Source organism: Nothoprocta perdicaria, unplaced genomic scaffold, assembly GCF_003342845.1.
Source record: "Nothoprocta perdicaria isolate Ctin4 unplaced genomic scaffold, notPer1 scaffold_254, whole genome shotgun sequence".
Classification (NCBI taxonomy): Eukaryota; Metazoa; Chordata; class Aves; order Tinamiformes; family Tinamidae; genus Nothoprocta; species Nothoprocta perdicaria.
This window is the reverse complement of record NW_020455482.1, coordinates 12589-35786: the sequence shown is the minus strand read 5'-3', so window position 1 is coordinate 35786 and position 23198 is coordinate 12589. Positions and strand designations below refer to the sequence as shown.

The window sequence follows — 23198 nt, the reverse complement described above, 5'->3', positions numbered from 1 at the left end:
CGGGCGGCCTCCGGCCTCGGGGAGGCGAGGGACGCCCTCAAGGGCTCCGGATAGGGCCCAGGGTGGCGGGCACGGGCCAGGCCCCGGGAAACGGGAGCAGCAGGGCCTCTTGCCCACAAAACCTCCTTGGCTCTTCCGTGGCTTGCGCCGCCGCCACGTGCTCTCTTCCAACRAAACTCGTTACCGTCTCCTCCTGAGGAGGCTGGCGCTGAGGCTGGCACGTGCGCACACGTCCGCCTCCCCTCCGTGCCCTGAGGAGCGCCCACAGCGATGGGCCCACAAGGACAAGCTCCTCGAGGGCTCCCATCTCTTCCCAGACCTACACGGGTCTCCCAAAGGCCCATTCGGTGCCCTCCTTGTGCCAGGCTGGGCCCAGGGCCTGCCCTGACTTGTGTGGCCAAGGAAGGAAGGAAGGAAGGAAGGAGGGAGGGAAGGGGTCACCCTCTTGCAGCAGCAGGTCCACGTTGGGGTTGCTTTGTAGAGCGCAGGGTGCAGCTCTGCACCACGACACGGCCACCATGTACAGATCCTTCAAAAGAATTCCTTTCCCTCAGAAGCACTAGGCTGTCTCACCAGCTTAACTCCCCGCTGCCCTCTTTGATTTGCAACACAATATCTCCTTTCTCCACCAAAAAAAAAAAAAAAAAAAAAGGGACAAACAAATCCAAAATCTGAAAGGACAGCTTGGCGTCCRCGGGCAGTTTTGCAGGCGCAGCGTAACTAACCCCGTAAGCGACGGGACACAGGTGGCGGCTCGGGATGCCAACACGTGGCTCTCACACATGCCATGCCAAAGGGAAGCACTTCCAGGGCACAGAGGAGGAGGGAAAGAGCCAGCTACATGGAGGTGTCGCCTCCTGGCTCCGGGGCCAGGCGAGAGGAGGCGCCGGCGCTCTCCTCGTGCCAGGGACACGGGCTTTGGCCCTGCCGTTTCCAGCAGGTTCTGCCGCCCGCTCCCAGGCGCACGGCCCCGCTGGCCACCAGCTGCAGGGCAATGGGAAAAGCCCGGCACTCGGCTTCCTTCACCCTCTCCGACAGGGTCTCCTCGGTGTCATCCGCCTTCACAGCCACGGGCTCCTGGTGGATCACTGCTTTGGGACTAGATTCCTCCTAAAACGGAGAAAATCGAGAGTCTCTTAGGACAGGCCTTCAACGGCGTCAGGAAGGTTAGGGATGGAGCCCATGAGAAACGTCAGCGAGAGCAGCTGCGGGCAGGAGGCTGCGAGCAGGACCTGCCTCCACAGAGCAGGGCAGGGCGATGGGCTGGCACGTGCAGAGGGGCAGGAGGGCCCCGGGAGCGGCGGCAGCGCGGCGGGACAAGAGGGCACCTCGGGGAGCCCCAAGCAGCGGGGCAGGCGGTCAGAAACAGCACCAGCCAAAGGGCAGGAAGAGGCCCGGCCTCCATGGGCCTCCCCTGACTGGACACGGAGCAGAGGAGGCTTCCCTGGTGCTGCCGGCCCGGCCTCATGTTCAGCCACCCCGGCCCAAGCTGCCTTTCCAAATGAAGTGCAACTCCCACACCTTCCTATTTCTACTGGGAGCCTTCCCAGGACTTGCACCCACACTCCTTCTGAACGCTTCTTGCTTCTGCGTTCCAAATGGAAAGGAAAAACTCCTCATAACTTGCACACCATTAGGCCAGAGGACACTTACCAGGACAAAATGCACTGTGCAGCCGGTGACTTTGAGGCCCGGTTGCAGGCCTTGCTGCTGGGCATTTCCACCTTTGTTTGCTGGGAAAAGCGATGGGGAAGCATTCAAAATTTTCCCTAGGCGTCAGTTGAGTAGGAGGGGAAAAAAAAAAAAAAACCTATTTGAACTGAATTTCCTTTAGAAATAAAAGTGAGATGTTATCATCTGTTCAGAACAACAGCATCTGGCACCACTCAAGGAGTTCAAACGGTCCCTGCAGCACTCCGAGCAGAACAGAGCCCGCTCGGCTTAACAAGGCCAAGCCCAAGCAGCGCGGAGGCCTCGGAGGAGACGCGAGGAGGCGTCACGGCCCCGCGCCGCAGGCCTGGGCCCCGCGCTGCGCGCATGGAGGGGGTTTCTCCGGGAACACGGCTCCCCGGGGAGCGTGTCCAGGCGCCGCGCGCGTGCGCAGCGAGCCRCTCATGAGCAGGGCTGGAGGACCAGCGCGGTGCCCAGCGTGGGGCAGCCCTGTGGCAACGCGGCCAAGGCCCCGCTGCGCCGTGCGCTGCTTCACGGGGGATTTTCCCTCGTCCTGCCAGCACGGATTGTCCCTGTGCCAGGGCACAGCCAGACTCCTCGCACAGTCCCACTGGCTGCGGCAAAGCCCCACTGACCCACATGCTACCAGAGGCAGAGACTCTTACTCAGTGTCAGCGAAGACTGGGAGAGCCTTATCCGAGAGATTAAGAAATACTGCTGTGCACTTCTGGCAAGATCAAGTGTCTGCGTCCTCCTTTCTCCCTAGACTAAGTTTCTGTGTTCTCCTTTCTCCCTTAGAGCATTTTAATTTCTTACCTTTCCATTTTCTGAGAAAAGGGCTGGACAAAATTCTCATGAATCCYGAAAGACATATCAGTTCAACAGAGAATTCCTCAAGAACGTGGTCAATTGTGCTGTCAAATTCAGAGCGGCTCCCGTACAGCTTATGATCGATCACCTAAAACATTGAAACGCAACAAAAGCCCTATCAAGGAAAGTAACTTTATGCAAATGGCAGCAGCTGCATGGGCAATAAATAGAAAACAGGAATTCCAGGACCCCTTAGGATTTCAAGAGCTGTAAGTTTGTATGTTATTTATACAACACATGTATATGTTCATATAACATTCGTATAAATATTCCTGGGAACACCCAAATCGCATGCTAACTAACACAGGCTGTCCTGCACATGATGTTTTCTRGTACATGTAGAAAGTCTGAATGGAAAGAAGCCAAGTATGAAGAGAGAAACACACGGGCAGTGCAGCTTTTCCCGGTGGGGAGGTGGGAAATGAGAGGCAACACTGGAGAAGACACTGAGCTCCAGATTGGCTGGCCAAAGATTAATGTAAAATGSTAACGTCTCAACAATGTGACTGCCAGCCCTTATACAATTGCTTGCTGAAATTCATGAAATCTTTAATATTCACAAAATTTTGCCAATTAAAATCTAAAGAGAYAACAAACTGCTCAGACGCTCTCTGTAGTGACAGGAGTTGAGTCTTGTTTCTTTTCTACTCCTTCCCTTAGCTGAGGCCCCCAAGGTAAGTGTTGATTCCTGACTCTCTTCACAGAGATATTCATGGAAGGGGATAACAAAGCTGTCACGCTCTCGCCTGTGAAAACTGTGAATGAATTTTCACATAACCTACCTTTTTTTTTTTTCCTTTTCCAAAGCTAAGTCTTTATACTGTCAGAAAACCAATGTACCGTGTATCCAACTCAGCTCTTTTTGCAGAAAACTTTTCTGTGCCCAMGGAGACTCTAACCACACTCATTCCCATTGAGCAGAGCCACACAAATGAAAACTGTCCAAAATCTCTAAGTGTCAGAAAGGTGAGTTCTGCGTGTCCCACCTTTGCCAAATACAATGATACGGTGTGATTTTCTTTCTGCAGTTTTGCTYTACAAAACAAATCCCTGCAAATTCCCATAACAAAGTGCTGCTTTACTGACCAAAGGTAGGACAGTGAGACTTACTTGGCGCCACTGAAAGTGACTGAGCACAACATAAGAAAAATCTTTCTAAGAAAGGATCGGCCCAGGAGCCAAGAGGCTTAATGTGTTTCAGAGAGCCAGGAGCATTTCTGCTCCAATTTCTGTTAGATTTAACCAATTTCTGTTAGATTTGTAGGCTGCATAGGCTACATTCTCCACCCCAAAGCACTGGTAGAACCAGAATGTAAGAATACTGATTTTCATCAAGATCTACAGATTCAGTATGTGTGAGTTGATGATAAAAAAAGGATAGGAAATGGGTGCCTTTACCCTGGTGGGAATTCCAGCACGTGCCGCGTTTCGTAGCTCTTCTACCCCAGATTTGTTGGAGATGACGAGGACAACTTCAGCAAAGCTGCCTGGTTCCCTGGCATAACTGATGAGGGCTGCAAGATTTGTGCCTCCAAGAGGGAGAGAATAAACAAGCATGACAGAGATGAGCATTCAGGTCACAGAGAAATGGCTCTCAGTTCTGTTTATATCTCAAAAAAAAAAAAAAAAAAAAACCCACACTTGGTTTCAACAACTGGACAAATGGAAGAGGACTAAGGAACTCGTGCACTAAGAATGCTCATTTATTAAGCAGTACAGGATATCTTTGTGACTTCTGGATCAAACGTAGCCCTGGTTTTAGAAGGCTCCACAGGCTCTACTGAAAAAAAAGCGAAGGTGGATGTAGCTACATCAGGGCTAAATCCAACCTCTCCTTTGAGGGAACGTTGTCCCGTGTGATGCAACACGCAAGCTCACCTGTTCCAGAGATGAGAACAGCCACTTTAACCTTGCTCTTTCTGGGCTGCTGTGGACTCTCCACATCAGTGTTGTTCAGCGGACGCTGGGGGCTGCTCAGCTGCAGAGCTTCAAGAAGATTTTCCACTTTGACGCGAGAACCTCCTTCAAATAAGYGAGGAAAGTGTTACAAGTAAAATACTTCAGATTTTAGCCTTCTGCTCTGTTCTGCTCCCTAATGAGGAGTTTCAATCAAAGGAAAACTCATCAGCAATGACTTTACATCAAGGCTAGCAAGGCTACAGAGAWGTTTACTACTCAAACCAACTCACACAAGTAGTTGTGCTCATCTCATTTGTGCTGCTCACTTGCAGGAATGTCTGCAAGGACCTGGGGATGGCAGCAGCTTTTCAAGGACTCTCCATCTTTTACACCTGCCTTCCTTCTTTCACATTGCAAAACTAAACTGAAATGATGTTGACAGAGCTGAGGTTTCCTCTGGCTGCCCAAACTGCTCCCCAAGCTGTTCAGAGACCAGAGGGCTTTTCACTAGAGTCTGGCAGAATGCCAGACAGTGGACCTAAYAGGATAGAGACTTACCATCATATATGACTATCCCCAACTCTGGCCTAGCCTTATCTTTACACAAGATTTATGGAAAGGGCCTGCCAAGGAGGTGGGCTCATTACAGTGATGGTGTAATCACGACAGAATCCACTAAACAATGTTAGAGTCCCACCTGCAGTCATCAGGGGGATCTACTCCAGTCTCAAGCAGATACCTAGGTAAGACGCTGTTCAAACAACATCATTCTGGTAAGAACTTATTCACTTCTGCTTTTACGAATGAAATCTAGATTGTGAAGGGGGCCAACACGTTGCCACCCTAATGAAAGGGCATGGAAACGACCTGAGCTACACAAGCCTTGCAATTGCAGYGCGAAGGGCGCTACGCGGCACCCACAGAACTGAGGACAACTGGTGCCTCCCAAGAAACCCTCAGCTCTTTACGTAATCACACTCTAAAGCAACTTGCCTTACACTGACAAACAACTTCATTTGTGCATCCCAATGGGCCTCGTGGAAACCCTTCTGAAGAGGGAACAGGAGAAGCTGTCTCACACTTTGCATGAAGCCGTACCCCTCGGACAGCTTTTTGTCTCCCTGTGGAGGGACAACTCCTGCTAACCTGTGTGACACGGGGCAACCACTCTGCCGATGAGCCAGGCTTCCTCGTGCCTCTGTATGTCCTTGAGAACGTGTTGAGCCAGCTCCTTCTGCACAACCAGCACTGCCCCGATGCCACAGTTAAACGTCTGAGCCATCTCCTCCTCAGAGAGGTTTCCCTCTTTGCAGAGCCAGCAAAATATGTCAGGAATCTTCCAACTGAGAGCATCTGAAAAGATTAACATTAGCACAGGGCCAGCACAAATGCTTATTAGCCACTTTTTATTATACATTATGACAGAAGTATTGTAGAAGAGCTGATGGAGAGTAATTCTCCCTATTTTTTGAGTATTGCCCAATGAGGACACTAGCCAACCTCCACTCCAGTTTATGGGTGTTGTTTAGCTAGAGGTTTCTAGATATAATCTACACAAGCTAAGACTTCCTAGGCTTTGTCATGAGAACATGTAGGAAATGATGGTGAATTAAAACACACTYGTTCCTGATCAGCCAGGAGTAGGTAACAAATCACTAGCCCCTCTTCTACACAACATAAAGCAGCTGTGGGACAAATAATCTCTGGCTTCTTTGACCTATTGAGGCAGTTTGTGCTTTTCTGTTTCTAGGAATCAATAGTTGAGATAAGGTGTGTGCCCAGGTGTGTTAATGACTGGAGAACTAAAATTCAGCAGCTGAGTGGGAGCAAAATTGTCTGCAGAGCTGGGGGTGCTGAAAATTTCTCCAAATGCTTATGAAATTTCTCAAAGAAACCAAAATGAAAGTTTTAGCATTGGGGAAGCTACCTCCTGCCATAAAATTCCATTCAATGGCTCACACTTTGACTTCTGCAGAGACATTCCCATCTGTGAGCTATCAGTGCAATGGTTTGTATGTGGGACGGATTTTTTTTTCTCTGTTGGTCTGGTCACTGCTTCTTGTATTTTTGGTTTGTCTTTRGCTTTTGTGTTTTTGCTTTTTTGGCTCAGCTGTTCAGTAGCAGAGGCAGTTACTATTAGCCTGGGCTGAGAGAAACTGCAAGACAGAGATGCCTGTTTTTTCCACAGATCTTGGATTAAATTTGATCTTGGGAAAGATATGCCCCATTATGAGCCTGCTTTTGAATCCCACACTGTCAGTCTGAAACCAATCCACTTGAAGCTACACGGGAAAGCTTCTATGTCAGACTAGTTTTCCTGGAAAGTCAAGTTTCCTGGATTAGTCAAGTTTTCCTGGAAAAACTTGTTAAAATTTGGTTAGACAACTCATTTGGGAGAAGCAAAGACATTTAAAAAAGTGAAGATACTAGTTTCTGGACAATTTCTTAATGCTTATTTTAAAGAAAATTCATGACTCRAAACTGTCTTGAGAAGAACTTCCTTGCATCCTAGAGGAGCTACCTACACACTCTCCTCAAATTCCCATTCTCCGACAMGACGGTGGCTCCTACCAGCTCTTACTTAAAACAGGAATGTTCTGGCCATGCTGCTCSGAAAGGCATCGACTTTGGGACATCYTAYAGACACACACTTCCAAGTGCCYGTATAACTGAAGCTGGAAAACGCCTGGCATTCAGAAAGCATGTCAAAGAGAAGTGCTTGTCCGTGGCACCTACCGAGGAGCGCGCCGACGTGTTCTGGCAGGGCTCTGGCGATGCCCTCCAGCAAGCCCTCCTCTGCGAGGAGGGCAAAGGCCTTCACGTGCCCCGAGCGAAGGACAGCAAGCAGCGATGGGCTGTACACGTTGGCTGGAGCCAGCAGCACCTCTCCTGCAAACAGAGRCAGCATTGCAATCAATTTGTTTAGAAGTCACTGAGCGGTGAGTGGAGGGGCTTCTCCGAGCAGGTCCCCTTTGCTTCCTGTGGCAGACGGCCCTGGGGAGCGGCCAGGGCTCCGCGCTTCCAGATCTCAGGAAGCAGGACCATGGAGCAGCCAGAGGGCTGGCTGGCCTGACCTGCACTGAAACAGGCAACCCTTGGCAGGCACATCCAGTCAGGAAAACGTGCTGAGAGCAAACCTGCAAGCGAGCTGTGTTAAGAAAGACACTCTACCTAGAGTCTTGCCGCCACATCCTCCCGGCGCTGGAGAGGAGTAATGTAAGGAGGACATGAGGAGAATCTTCCTTACGATGCCGCAGCCGCGGCCGTGGAGCCCGGAGGAGGCCAGCCCGATGAGCACGTCCTCCTCACCGGCCCTCTGGAGCCCCACGCGCCCCTGCCCTCGCTCCACGGCGCCGACCACGAAGCCGGCCAGGTCGTACTCGCCRGAGGAATAGAGGCCGCTCAGCTCAGCCACCTCGCTGCCTGCGGGGGAGAGGGGCCGTCAGCACGGGCTGCAGACCTGCTTCACAGCCACAGCACCTTCTCACGCAGGCAAAGTGCCCAGGTATCCTGCTGCACAGATGGGCAACCATCAGACGCCTYCTAAAAAGCCTGCTCGCTTTCTTACCAAAAGCTTGCGGCAAAGCAAAGCTTCATTACCTTATCAAAACTTCTTTTTTAAAAATTCTAATGTAATGTTGCTTCTCTCATGCCTCTCTGCCATGACTGATGTGCAAACATATATGCACTTCAAGAACATGAGGCTCTCCTATGTACAAAGATAAATCAGGAGGAGCCAGGATCCAAACATGTGAATGGCAAAATTTAGATATTTTTCCCTGCTGAGCCATTTTAGAGATAAAGGAGAATTTGAGCCCAAAGGTTTACCTGTTTTCTCCAAGCACAAACCAACTGCTTTCCTGCCACATCCTGCTCCTGCCTACATGTTTTATTTCACTAATAACAATTTTAGCATCAGAAACTTTAAAACTCAAAGCAGAAGAGGAGTGTTGATACCCAGAAAAGCACATCCTGCATTTCTGCAAGCTTCGGCCATTCCTCCTGTGATTGTTTGAGTCACTTCAACAGCAAGTTTGCCACAGGCAAAATAGCTGAGAAAGAAGAGGGGCTCTGCTCCTTGAGCCAGGATGTCATTGACACACATGGCGACCAGGTCCTGGCCTAAAGTGTCGTGTTTCCTACACGCTTGTGCAATCTGAAAAACACGAGGGGAAGCAGGAGAGGTGACAAAGGATATGCAAAACTCACACTCCTTGTCAAATACACACGGGTCTTTCATTGAAGCAGGAATCTTCCCTGATAAGGAACAAAACAGAAAAGACACACAGAAGACATCTAGTAGATCATCTAGTTTAAACTTAGTGAAACCAGATCATTTGCTTGTGCAGAAAAAGAATGTTTTTCTTTAAAAACATTAGTTCAAATCCTTGTTCCATCTATGCCAAACCTCTCATTTTGTGCTGTATACTTGCTTGCCTGTATTTTGGAATATTGTCAAACTGCAATGAGAGATGTTTAAAAGCAGTTGGAAATTCCCGGGGTGTCCAACCTACATTGTGGTAATTTCCAAAGTTAAGGCCAGGCCGCTCATCACAGTGTTCGGCTGTACTTTTACCTCCCAATTGCACTCAACTCAAAGAATGTCACTAAGTGGTCTTCTTCAAGTCCATGAGGTAGGAAATCCCTTGGTCTCACCCTCCTCAAAGAGTCTTTTGACCCTAGGCATCTCATGTCGTCCTAGCAGCACAGAAAAGTTCAGTACATATGAAAAAAGGGGCAAGGGAAAAACACAGGTAGAGACTACCATCAGATTTAACATGGCAAAGCATGAGCAGCTGCACAAGGTGTGAGTTGGCTTGTGAGCCCCATTGGTGGCACAGGCAGGTGGCTTTGGAAGTGCTGAGCAAACCCAGCACCCCGCACCTTGGGCTGCCTGGTGACCTCCCACCAKCCCTGCCACCTCCCACTGATATGGAACCAGCTCCTGCCTTGGAAGAGGAGGGATCTTGGGAAGGGTCTGTGTGAACATGGTTGGGAACAGCTCTCTGCCAGGCTTAAGGAACAAAGACCCTGTCAGTTTGTCATGGCCAGGGGTGCTCAGGGATGTGAAATGGGGCTGTCGCAGTCACCCTCCAGCTACTGCACRCACATCACCTTGCCCCTATAGCTCCTATATAGTGTGATCACCAACTTGAAACTCATTCAGCTGCTGTGCTTCGCTAGCGAGAGTCAGRTTTCCCATTCTCTGGTGGTTGAAAGCCTCCTCCTATTTTCCATTATGAACAAGTGCTTGGCTCAGTTTGTCCTGTGTGTTCTTGGATAATTAGCACCCTCTAGCTCTTGCTTTCTGTTCCCCTTCACTGTGTCCTTCCCGCTGTGCCAGGACGGAGGCAATCACACCACCTCTCTGCATGCCAGTTATTAAGCTCAGCCTGACAATAACCATCCTAGCACTCCTTGGGACTAATTTCACTCTGAACCAGCCTTTCTCAAAGCCAGCAGATCCTCTGTCTCACAGCAGAAATTCTGTTTCTTGCCTACTCAATGCATGGCTAAATATAACGTCTCTCATCACAAAACATCCATAACCTCCACACRAGCGATGACATGAGCACAGGACTTGCCCAAGCAACATCTACGAAGYTCAGATGACCAGTGTGTGTGGCGGACTGGTAAAGTGTTTTTCCAGTGCTCCTAAGGGTGTAGCATTTCAAACAAGTCTCCAGAGCTGACAGGAGCTTTGCTACGGCCACGCTGCAAGTTACCTGCAGTTTAGGTCCAAGGCCTTTGGTTCGAGAGACCAAGATAGGATCATCGTAACCAGATGCTTTCAAGTCAAAGAAACCAGAAAACCCTCTTGCTTCTGAATGACAGCCTGCCAAGTACAAATAGAAGGGGGATCATTCTTAGGGAAAATAAATAAATAGATAAATAAATAGATAAAATGTRTATATAAAGCTGGTAGCACCACTTCTGCCCATAACATGCAAAACTACTCCATTAATCCATGAGCTATGCTGCTCCTGGACCACTACAATAACTTCTATGTGAAGCCAACTGGTTTAATTAAGCAAAGGAAGAAGGATGAGAAAGAAAAAAATCGCTTGCTTTCTTATCAGTGACCCCAGCCCAGCTTCTCAAGCTCTCTTTCAGCGGCTGGCGGCCCTCTGAAAACGCCTAAGAAAGTCCTGTTTCATTCAGCATGCTGAGAAACCTCCGAGCGAGCTCCTGACCTTACCTGATGTGGCCCCACTTGCAATGGATGCGTCTCGCTGGCGAGCCGAAACATCCCTGGCTCCAGGTGCCACACACCTCTCCCTGGAGAGCAGGGCCCTGCAGAGAGGAACGGGCGGCAAGGCCGGCAGCAAGAGCGCTGTTTTCCCCACCAACCACCGTTGCCCTCAACGCGAGCAACACGCAGAGGAGGCAGGGCGAGGGCCTGCTCCCGCTCCGGCCTTTGCTTACGCACAGGGAGTGCTCGAGGAGCCGCAGGCCGCGCTGGCCCACGTCCGTCCTGTACGTGGCGCCCGTGAAGCGAATGGCCGCTACTCCCCGGCTCGCCTCTCCCAGCGCTTTCGCCAGGTCCTGCTGCACGGCCGTGACGCAGAGCACCCTGCCGCCGCTCGTCACCACTCGGCCGTCCCGGAGCGCCGTGCCGCCGTGGAACACCTGGAGCCCCAGCTCCTTGGCCTGCAGCAGCCCTGCGAAGCCGGAGGGGCTCCCTGAGAGCCTGCGCCCGCGTGCCGTGTTGGCAAAGCCGCGCAGATCCGAGTCCGCGCTTCACTCCAGGGACAGGGGAAGGCAGCTTTCTGCCTTCGCCTGAGGAACACGGCCCAGGGAAGGGTATCCCAGCTTGCCCGCCAGGACACAGATCACACAGGGACAGGAATATGGAGTCACAGAGACACGGTAGGGCCTGTGATGGTTCTGAGACACGGCAAAACTGCGCTGAATATTGTAACTGGGAATAACCTGTGCAAGGATCTCCTGTATGAAATCTTTCCACAGTGCATAAGAACTTACTGCTTGGAGTCTCCCTTCCTGGGATTTAATATCCTCACTGATGTTCATGTTGAAGCAGCACCACACCAACTGTCCTGCTGCGCTCACTCCACACAAGTCCCCACATTTACAACTGAAGCTCTACAAACACTTGCAGGTAGCTATCTGGTGGCTAAAGCTAATGACACACTTTGTTAACTTAATTTCTATTTCCATGTATTTTCCTGTTACAGGAAAGCAAAAACTGCCCAGGGTTTTCTCTTCTCTTTTTCATTCCTATTTGAAGGCAAGGGAAGGTGAAGAACTGCTGCCAACCCCTGGGAAAGAAGAAAAATAAAAAGGCTACTGTTTTCCCCTTGCTCTCCTATTTTGCAAATGAAGAAAAGGAACCTCTGTACATGCTGGAGGTCCGGCGTGTTGCTTTACCACCTCACTGCCCTGACAAGGTCAAAGCAGAGCCTTAGGTGGCCTTGCTGCAGGGCAAACTACCTCCTTCCCCTAAAGTTTTACTGAGTGCTCCAGAGGAAAACGCCTGCTAACCCATTGAAATTGGGGATAACAATGGGAATTAAAACAAACAGAAAACCACAGTTCCAGTATGATAACAAAAGACTGGGCTCAATTACATTGTTCTGACCAAGTTTTTTTTTTTTTTTTTTTTTTTTTTTTTTTTTTCATTTTTTTTTTTTTTTTTTTTTATCTTTGTGATTCAAAGGCAGGGTAGTCTTATCACCTCCCTCCTAGAGGGATCAATGGCAGCTTGAAAGAAGTTCAGCTCCTGAGTGCTGCTAGTGAAAGGCAGCTCGCTGACAGAGCAACTGCACCAGTTGTGGGGCAGGAGGGTTAGTTACAGAAATGCACAATTTCACAGAAAGTCACCGATAAAACAAGCTATAGACAGTGACAGAAACAGAAGAGAGGGACAGGGGAAGAAAATTTAAAAAATGAGAGCAGAAATCTTAATAAAGGGGAAAATAATATAACATGTCTTCCTCTCTAGCTGATAGAGGGTATCTAGAGATCTGAAAAAAGAACRTATGTAGCCTTGATAAAAGGCTATCTCTGTGGGTTACTTTGCACAGTGCATACTATTGGACCAACATAGCAGAAACTAAGGGGAAAAAGAAATAGTTTTACAATAGTTGTCTTTATTTTTAAAAAACTCATTAAAAAATCCCAATGATATACAAAAATACAAAAATTTAATTCAAGCTTGYAAATAAATGTTAGTCTAAAGTCCACCTTTCCAAAGCCTTTCAGTGCCTATGTGGAGGCCCTACGAGGGGCACATTACAGAGCAGCACGTGCTTTTGCCCAGCTGTCATTTGCGAGCCTGGCACAAGGGAGCAAACCCTCTAGGAGAGGCCACAGGTCCCCAGGTGTCACCCTTGTCACTTGGCCAAGCACTAAGCTCAGCCAAGATGAGCCTCACCTCCCCACGAGGGAGCAAGGCCAGCCAAAGGCAGGAGCCTATGACACCATGGGACGTGTCTCCAGCACTGTTCGTGGAAGGACTCCAAATGACCTCCCCAGATTTATTCTAGGAGGATGTAAAGCTCCCCCACCTCCTCACCTCAGCCACAAGCTGCAAGCTGGTCTCTTTGGAACGATGTAATTTTAGGCAGCTGGCCCCTGTGCTACTTTGGTCAGGCATGAACTTCAGCTAAACACGCTTAGTAATCCATTACCCCTTCCCACAGGGATAAAGAGTGACAGGAGAATTGTGACAGATTGTGATGGCTGTGTGACGGGCCATGGAGAAAAGCAAGACATCTTGCTGGGAGAAGAGGTAAATGCAAACCTACTGAAGTGCCAGGCTGAAACTGAAGAGTAAACAACCTACTGAAGTTACCTGTTACCTCCATGCCTTTGTCATAGGCTCCCGGGTAGCCTGTGCTCGCCATGACCACGCACACAGCTGTCCTGTTTTCTGACCAGGCTGGCATGAAGCTACACAGTTTGCCRTCAATCGCTGCTTGAATCACTTCGTAGAAATCATTTTTAAGCAGTGGCAGAATTACCTGCAAACCATTTGGARAGTGACAGGAGTTCAGTCTTTTGCCAAGCTGCTCAAATTCCACTCAGAAAAGTAATTTAAAGAATATTCAGTCTACACAGAAAATGTCTATCCAACAGATTGAATATATTGCATTCTCCTATATTCCAGAGGTTTGGAAAATATCAGTGAACATTCATTCACAGCAATTCTCTGCAGCAGCTAGAAACTCACAACACAACATGGAAAATTATGTAGAAGAAATATGAATCTAGCCCACCCTCCTAATCCATTTCCATTCAGAAAAATAAAATCTTAGCAACAGTTTAACTTAAATTCTGTAACTAATTAATCCACAGAAACTGACTAATTAAAACTTTAAGTTACCACATACATTGTCTAAGACATTCTTATTGGGATGTGCATGTTGAGGAGACAAGACACAGAGGCAAACAGGCAAACAGATTACTCAGTTTCTTTTGTAGCAAACTAGAATAGGCAGAGGTAACAATAATAGAAAAAGGTATTTTAAGTTTCTGGTGTCACTCACGCACCTGGCACTGAGGGTCACCAAACTGACATTTAAAATTTAGAATTTTCACACCATCTTTGGTAAGCATCAATCCTGTTTGCAGCACACCTGACCAGAAAGAAGACCACATTTAAGTATAAATTATACCTTGAACTACAAAGGGTCTGGATACAATTATTAATAAATATCATTTAATCAATATGCTTTGTAGCCCAAGATTACTCAGACTGAGTGTCTTCTAGCTTTCAGGATTCACTTCTTTTTGAAAATAACAGTTGTAGCAATCCGCTGCAGGCTTCCATTGGTTAACATTCCTGACAAATTTCCCATATTCCACTGAGATTTCTGTTTTATACTTAATAACCCATCCCTCCAGTGTCTGCACATTACCAAACAAACAAACAGAGATGACACATCTCCTAAAATGCCATCCAGGAGAAAAACAAAAGTTCTTGTATCCAAACAAAGAGCAATAAACCAAAGTAGTGAACGTAATACTGCACAAATATATTATATATATATTATTATATATATATTTGTGCAGCACAAATATATTATATATATATTTGATGTATTTTGACAAATACTATTTGGAAGTAAAACATACCAATGAGGCTTACCTAGATATGACTTCACTTTGCTTTTCAGTGGACTGTTTCCTTACCTACATATGCTGCTCCTTCTTCTCTCATGCTGTCAATGACGTGTTGCAGGACAGCATCACTGATTTTCTCCAGGAGAACTTCTGAGACCTGACGATGAACATCAGATTGACTGAGATGGGGGTGAGGGATGTGGCTCTGCTGGGCTGAGCGACGCCTCAGCTGCGTGTCCCGCTGTCCCACCCTTGGGCCTTGTGCCCCTGTGATGCTGCTGCATTAATGCTGTGACTCCTGAGGTTTTCTGTCTGGTTCTTTCCATAATAACACTGAGATCTTCTTTAGACACTGTCAACTCGGGCTGCACACAGTAAGGCTGTTTTGGTTCTGTGCTTACAGAAATGCATAGTAATAATGCACTTGATCGGCACATTTAGAACAGTAAGAATCAACCATAAACCTAAGGTTATCTTCAAGATACAAAGACTCCAGGTCTGCTGGGAATTTTGCAGGGACATTTCCAGTGCTTAGAAGAAATGGAAAGAGAGACTGTTCCTCAGAGCACAACTTCACGAAAGCTGAGAAACTGCCTTTGAATGTTCAAGTCCTGTGTTGACTTATGCAAGCAAAGCATCGATAACTCCATAGAAATGGGACTGGGAGACTAACCGCAGGCATGATCACCCCTAATGCAGGCTGAGGTGGGAAGGCTGCTGTACCTGAGGCACTGGGCAATAAGCTCCCATCCCTGCGGTGTTTGGACCCTGGTCGCCATCCAGTAAGCGCTTGTGGGCCTGGGCTGGGGGCATGGGGGCAACAGTGACCCCATCCGTGAAGCACAGGCACTGTCAAGAGAGGCACACGACAAAGAACAGTGACCGTGTCCCAGSCACAGGGAGGTTAACACTGCACATCACAGACTTGGGCTCTCCTGCCAGTAAAATACCATAATCAAAAGTAGAAAGCCATGGGATCTGCTTATTCTGCTGMAAATCCACTCACCTGAAGGATTCATTAAACTTTCTTTTCTTTTCTTTCCTAACTGATTGAGGGAAAACAATGGCCCTCACAAGAACTCTTCTCAGGTGAATTAATATCTTGCCTTAGCAGTCATTTGGAGGTTTGCTTACCTACAGGCGCGTGAATAGTCTTCTTCAGCTTGTCAGAAATACTCATTTGTTTAAACATCTGTGTTTGCAGGGCTGGGGCCTGAAGGAGTGTGAGGTATTCTCTCTGAAGAACTGGCCTTGCACAGCTAATTCATTCTTTGCTTTCATGTAGCACCTAGTCCCTTAATATATATGCTTACGTTCTATCCTGCTATTGAGTAATAACTTACAGCAAGTAAAAGGCTAAAGTGGGCACTAAGGACTGCCCTAAAAATAATCATGAACTACAAGAATCACACAGGTAAGAGTCCATGCAAGCATGTTTTAGGTCACCCTTTTTGCATCTAAAAAGAAGACCATTATTGCCAGTGGATGGCTAATATAGAAAAAAATCATGTGCTTAGCTTGAACGTTTATAAAACACAAAACTATCTGAAATGATAAATGTGTGTTTATGCAGAGAGAGTAGAAATAATACCAAGGAGTAAAAGCACATGACCAAACAGATAAACCAAAGATGAACACATACAGAAAGTTCCTCTCCTTGAAGAAGTTCTTCAACGACAACCACGTCTCCAAACGTTCGGTCCTAAACAGAAAAAAATAATCTTCGGTTACCAAACATGAGATCTACATGCAAAATCCTCTCTTCTCTTTCTCCTAACAACAAATAAGTATGTATATAAAAAAGGCCAGCCTATATGGATTTTTGTATGTTAAGCAAAACTAAGGGGCCTCACTCAAAGATGAGAGAGGCACACTGAAGCACACATTATTTGACCCCAGGAGGCACTGAAAATTGCAAAAGCTGGAGGAGTAGGGAGGTGGGATCCAATATTGCAACAAGACAGCAGACACAAACTCCATAGAGCCCTGCTCCGTGCCCACTGGCCAGGACAAACAGGAGGAATTTGAGGATGAAATCCCCCAAAACTCCTCAGTACCCATAAGGAAAAGGAACAAGGACAAAATCCCACAGTGACTGACAGACTGACAGACATGTAGACCAAAGTATTCCTAGAGAACACATATAGGAAGAGAGCAACATCACCAGTTCTGGTGCAGGTTTGATGGATTCGGTTTCCACATCCACCTGCTCTTAGCCAAATGGGTGAGTTTGTGCAGAAAACACTTATTTCCTATGGCTGAGCTCACAAATTCATTTTGCACAGGGCACAGAACACCAAGAAGTGGAATGCCAGTGTTTAAACAAAGGGCTCTCCACCTGCATAATCTCCTGGACAGCTCTGCAGGCTTCCTCTTTGCTGGCTGCTATAGTCACTTCTTTTCTGGCAGCAGGGCCCCTCGCCCGTACAACTCGAGCAGGAAAGTCTGTGCTTTAAAAGAAAGCAAAAGTGAAATCCTGGAATCCCTACTGCATCCATGAAAGGCACATTTTGATGGAGAATGCCTCCCATATTCTTCTCTTATTCTGAACAATCAAGGAATAACACATTAGGAAAGTACATTCCCTGCTAACCCATCTTGTCAGGAGATGAATAGGCTCTTACAGACTCATCACAGGAGCTGGAATGGAAATAGAGGAATTCTAGGAATTCTGCAGTCAGCTCTAACACCAGCTCAGTGTATATGGTTGGACCACCCACTTAACACCTCACATCTTCTTTTCSCTTTCTAGAGTTGGGATGCTATTTTATTCCTGCTGTAGGACTGAAAAAAAAAAATGAATGCACAAATGATTTATAAGCTTTTAACACTAGACTTACCAGGCCACCGATAGGACTAGAGGAAATGGCCATAAGTTCCCCARGAGCTTAAGGAAAAAATTCTTCACTGTGAGGGTGMYAGAGCCCTGGCASAGGCTGCCCAGAGAGGTTGTGGAGTCTCCTTCTCTGGAGATCTTCCAAACCYGCCTGGATGCCRCYCTGTGCCCCGTGCTCTGGGTGTCCCTGCGTGTGCAGGGGYGTTGGACTGGATGATCTCTAAAAAGTCCCTTCCAACCTTAAGGATTCTGTGATTCTGTGGGCTACAGTACACACTCCTGTATACACTATTGAAGCTCACATTATGGTTCTGAGGTTGAGGCAGAGATTGATCTTGCTCAGAAAGCATATTTTAAAAGTAGCATGTAAGCAGAATGTCCGCAGAATTGTTTCACTTACTCTTGAACGCAAACTAAATGTGCAGAAGTAAAACAAAAGACACTGTAAGGACTGTGTGACATTTTGACATTTTAACTACACTTTATCCTGAGTTTGTGGACAGTCAAATGACGTGTCCCCGTTGAAGAGCTGAATTCATTACACTACGAGACGATTATCTGACAAAACACCTCATTCTCTTCTCCTTTCCACRCTATAATTTTTATTAGGATCAATCTCAATGTTAGATTTTATAAGCAGCCGAAGAGCTGCTCACACAGAACCCCATTCCCCCAGAGCTCAGTGTGCCCTCCTGAAACACCCTGTTTCCTTCTGAGCCAGGTGCATGTTTGTGGAAATGCAAATCTCTGCATATGGCAACAATACAGACTGAATGTTCTTACAGAGCAAGTCTCAACAAATTCCCAGATAAGGTGGCTTTGTTTTCTGTTAAAAAAGTTCCACCTGATTACCCCACATGAAATACATAATAGCAAAGACAAGCAGCCTATGAGGCTCATACACACAGCCCTAGGCAGGTGCAGGTGAAAATAAAATATTTCCTCCCTAGTTCCAGACAATTACGGTGAATGAAGGCCAAGTATACACATGACTTGACAGAGAAGGAATTTCTAGTGTCAAACTACTTACCTGGTTATAAACCTGCAAGCCTCTTGGGGATTGGTGAAGGCTTTCCATCTCGCTGTTGGGATCCCGTGCCGATCCAGGAAGGCTTTGGCAAAACTGGTATTGGACTCCAGCTGGGCTGCTTTTGCAGATGGCCCGAAACATCTAACTCCAGCTGCTCTCAAGTCGTCAACAATCCCTAATGATCAAAACCACCAAAAGAACAAAGTCATTGGTTCACAGAAAGAAGCACATCTGTCTGATATAGTGAWTTTCCAGCAACCTGTTACGCTCTCTCTAAAAGAACTAATTCTTCCTTAAAACAATGTTCCGAACATGCAGTGATCTGTGTCTAACCACCTAGCTTTAGGAAGTCTTCAGCTCTTCATTTTACTAAGTACTGTCACTGTGACCACCCCACGGCTACAGCTGGGRGTGCCCGGTACTTCTGTTCACTGTGCAAGTGGTGGAGACCTCACTGTGCTACATCCATGATAACCAACGCTGGCAATGACTGCTGCACGGTGACACAGAGCAACGGCCTTGTGACCATGGCTCTGCATAAAGGAGGGCACAGCAGAACACACAGGAGGAGTTGTCAGCATCAGAAATTCTTGCTTTTGCAGAATTTCCCCAGACAACTTCCGTTGTATAAAAAGCAGCACATAACTATCAAGCCAAAAGTTTAAGGTGATTACAGCTTGCATTTACAAAACCCTGCAAACCTCCTCCTTGCATTTCTCAGTTTAACTATGGATACGTGCACCTTTTGATCTTTATAAGAACATTTTTACAGCAGAATTCAAGGTCCGGATTTTTACCATCAAGATAATTTATTTCAGCCTTACCAGCTGCCAGAAGAGCTTCTTGCCCAACTAACACAAGTCCAATGTTATGATCTTTGCAGAACTGGGTAACAATAGTATGATTGCTGACTAACACAGCTGAAAAGGAAAAGGGTATATAATGAACTTCAGTGCAGTACAAAGACTAAACAACAGATGGAAGATGAGAATGTCACGGTTCCATCGCCCCAAAGAGTAGGATTAAAATATTGAAATAGACTACGGGCCATGAAGGGCAAAGGAAAACAAACTATATTAATAACAGAGGCTAGAATGAACAGTGAACATTTCCAGTCTGAACTGATATTTTTAAGATACAATTGCTAATTTAAGTATTCTATTTGCTATATGTAATCAATWTAAGTTTTTAAAAGCTATTTATCATAATGTACTAACACCTTTAAAAAATAATAATAAATTCATAAGAAAACAGAGTCCAACACAGATTCATTCAACGCCAAAGGATGATATAGCTAAAATTAGCTGTGCCCTTGGGCAGGGTCCAGAGAAGGTTTTATCTGAAACTTAGTACCCTTCAGACATGTGGTTCTCTACTAAGCTGAGCTGAAATTTGTCAGTGAATTCAAGCAGAACAGTGGGAGGAAAGTGTGGAAATACACATAGGAGCTTCATAGGTGCCTCACTTTCCTAAGCAAATAGGCTAAAATTACATACAGTATGATGTTCTACTAGACAGCTCTACAAACATAATAAGCAAAAGCAAAACTTCCAGAAAAAAAAAAAATCTGTGGTAGCAGTATAAGAAAACAACTATTGTTACCATCCACTGACTGCAAGTATGTAAAGTTTTGCTTCAATTCCCAAACCTGTATTACAGATTTCTCGCAGAACTTACTTTTTTTCCCCCTTTTTACCTGAGTTTGAAATCTTCCCATTGTCAGCTGTTCCTGCGTTTCCTGGAGCGACAAACACTTGTTTTACATGTGGGGACTGGGCCAGCTTCCAGGCCAGAGCGTGTTCTCTCCCGCCGCTGCCGATGACGAGCACCCGATCAGCCATGGGCCTGTGCAAACGGACAGTTGTTACGTACAGGATATGCATTGATTTCATGGAAAAGAAAAACGATATCTCTCTCAGTCACTTGCAACTGGTAAGTAAGGTCTTATTAGAAAGAAGAATAAGAATAGAAATTCACCCAGCTCTTATCAGAAAGATACACACATACATCAGAAGAAAAGTGAAGGTGCAACAAGCACCATTGGGGAGACACAGCATGCACACTCTGCGTTATATAGGGATCACAACGAAACCATGGGGGAATTTTCCACTTACTCCAGCAGATTTCCTTTCTTAAGCATCCAGGCTGACATAACCTTGTTTTGACTAGTTCTCATCCAGTCCTTCACATAGCTACTGCTATTAGGGCAGGGCAGAGATTTACRTGCAAACGCTCCCGGTAACTCACCAGAAAAGACTATTGCAAACTGAAGACTGTGGTCAGTCTGGGAACTTTTATGAGCATGTACATTTTCAGTATTAGATGAAAAAAAAAAAAGTTTTCAAAACAAGAGATTTTAAACTTGGACAATTGCTAAGAGGGCAAGTGCAGCAGAACAGCATGCTCAATAAAAGAACAACGCTAATTTCAGTGGCACACTGACATTTCAAACAGTTCTTCGATGATACTTCTAGACGAATTATTTTGATTTATTCCAGAAACATTATCACACCCAGTGCAGTTCATGTCTGCAAACTTAATTTTTCAGTACGTGCTGAATGGGGACAAATGTCAGAAAGAAAAACAATCTCAGAAGGTGACCTTTAACGAAGATGCTAAYGGTACAAACCAGTCCTGATGCGGGAAACACAAAATGAATTACAGATCTCATAAAACAGCAGCAGGCAACAGGCTACCAGTCATCTTTCAAGAAGGTATTGACCATTGCTTTGAGTTAATTTTATAGCTGCAAAAGTAAAAAAGAGAAGCTAAACATGGGACACCAGGCTATGGTATTTTAAAAAAGATGTTAAGGGAACTGTGATATATCAATAAGCACATTTCTAGTTCCTGAAACAGTATTCAGAYGTCTTAAACTATTACCACCAAAAATTAATGTAACTATATATTTTTTCATAATYATTAAGTTGTCCAAGCATGATCTAAATATTTGAAGTACTGCACACCAGAGGATTACAGCCTGCATTGGTTATCTAAKAGATTAGTCTTTCTGACACAAATTTTAGGTTTTACATATGATGCTCCATGTATATAAATTGCAAGATTGATTTCCTTCTGAAAGACTTTTCAGATTTCTTTTTTTCCCCTTAAACCGTGTAACTGTCTTATATGTCAGTCTTTGCCTTCCTTTCTCTCTCTGCCAGAGCAGCAGTTTTGGATGAGCWCAGTCGCTCTGAGCTCTCCTTGTAAGTGCTGTATATCTGAAGAAGACACTAAGATGCTGTCTCCAAAGCTCTAGCAGGCACTACAATCAAATCACTAGTAATAAAAAGCTAAATGTTTTTAGAAGTAAAGCGACTATTTATGCACTCAGTTTTCAGTCTCCCCGCAGGCAACCTCACAATCGCCCCAAGTTTTCTACAGCAGAATAAATCCAAGTTCCCGAGCGGGAGCAGAGCGAGACCCAGCGGAGGCTCCTGTCCTTTGGGGGAAAAAACGCAAGTCTCTGCCACCTGCTGTGAGCCCAAAATGGGCATTTTCCGCGGAGCTGGATGGAGAACAAGCAGGGACAGCGCACGGGGAGGCCGGAGGGAGGCCGGTCCCCTTGCTGCGTTCTCCCTTACCGTGCAGGGCAGCCCGCTCGGGCCGCAGGGATGCTCCAGCGGGCTGCAGGGATGCTCCAGCGGGCCGCAGGGATGCTCCAGCGGGCCGCAGGGATGCTCCAGCGGCGCGCAGCCTCCGCCACTGCTCTCGCTTACCTGCCCTTCTTGTCGTGCAGCGCGATGCTGCCGGCAGGGCAGAGCCCCCCGGGGAGGCGGGCGGTGGGAACCGTCCCCTCCTCACGCTTCTGCCCAGCTGGCCACGAAAGCAACACCCCCCACACACACTCCATTGGTTTTGAAGACTCCTAGAAGCGATTTCTGTGAGAATAAAGCATAGAATAAAACACGGTCTGCAGCTAAGCTGGAATACTCCAGTTAAAAACCGCATGCCTAACTTCCATAAACCTGTTCTCTGCAACAGAGTAAGCCTTGGATTGGCTTTTAAAGGCTATTTTAACACCAGCTCTGAAGAAATAGGGAAATTTAATAAAAGAGCAACGCAAGTATAAGGTATAAATGAGCTTTATTTTATTCTCCATTGATTCCTGCACCCTTCTCTTCAACCTCCTAGAGCTCATACGCAGCGAGCAGCACTGGGCCAACGCTTGACAAGCTGGCAGTGCTGCTACTCAGTTCTGTGGGTAGAACCAACGCGTGCCAATGTACAACCGAGCAATATGTGTGTTTAACTTAATCACCAGGACAGCGTTCTGCCCAGGCTGTATTAGCCAAAGTTACCAGGGTATTGACATCAGCTTTAAAAGACTTGTGTGTTTGTACCTTTATCACAGTCTTTGACGCTGCCACTTCACTGGTTGGAGCTGCGACCTGCTCAGCCTTAGCCCCATCAATGACAGTTAATAAAAGTGACTTAGAAACAGGTGATASTGTTGAGGGGGGATGATGCGGTGATTCGGTTCCAGGCCACACTGCTGGGCAGCCATTTCCAGGCCCAGGGACTGAGCCCATGTCTCCCTTTGGAGCTTCTTTCGCCGCRGAGCGGCTGGTCTCGCAGCCAGACCCTGTGTGGAGCAGAGACCGTAGGTAGAAGCCCCCAGGAGCCCCCTGCCAAGGGAAGGGCACTGCCAAGGGCAAGCGCCTGCCGGCATCACCGCCGCAGGAAAGCTGCTCCACATGCCCAGTAACCAGGAGTTAGCTCAGGAGAGGGAAGGTTAAAAAGGGGCTCATGTTCTGCAACTGCAAGTGTATAAAAACGTCCATAGAAGCCACACGGCCGTTAACC

The 23198-nt window shown here is 46.9% G+C and overlaps 1 protein-coding gene across 1 annotated transcript; it reads right to left on the bottom strand.

The window, feature by feature from the left end:
- Nucleotides 1–837: 837 nt before the first annotated feature.
- Nucleotides 838–20233, bottom strand: LOC112948159 (trifunctional purine biosynthetic protein adenosine-3-like). Its single transcript, XM_026040367.1, has 20 exons — nucleotides 20089–20233; nucleotides 19217–19312; nucleotides 18393–18567; nucleotides 16865–16976; nucleotides 16169–16228; nucleotides 15250–15375; nucleotides 14596–14683; nucleotides 13954–14039; nucleotides 13256–13424; nucleotides 10857–11102; nucleotides 10167–10276; nucleotides 8398–8596; nucleotides 7612–7863; nucleotides 7177–7329; nucleotides 5587–5793; nucleotides 4420–4560; nucleotides 3940–4070; nucleotides 2488–2629; nucleotides 1654–1769; nucleotides 838–1110 (listed from the first exon to the last, which is right to left on the bottom strand). Exons 1-20 carry the CDS (start codon nucleotides 20231–20233, stop codon nucleotides 838–840), a joined length of 3027 nt encoding a protein of 1008 aa, XP_025896152.1.
- Nucleotides 20234–23198: the final 2965 nt, after the last annotated feature.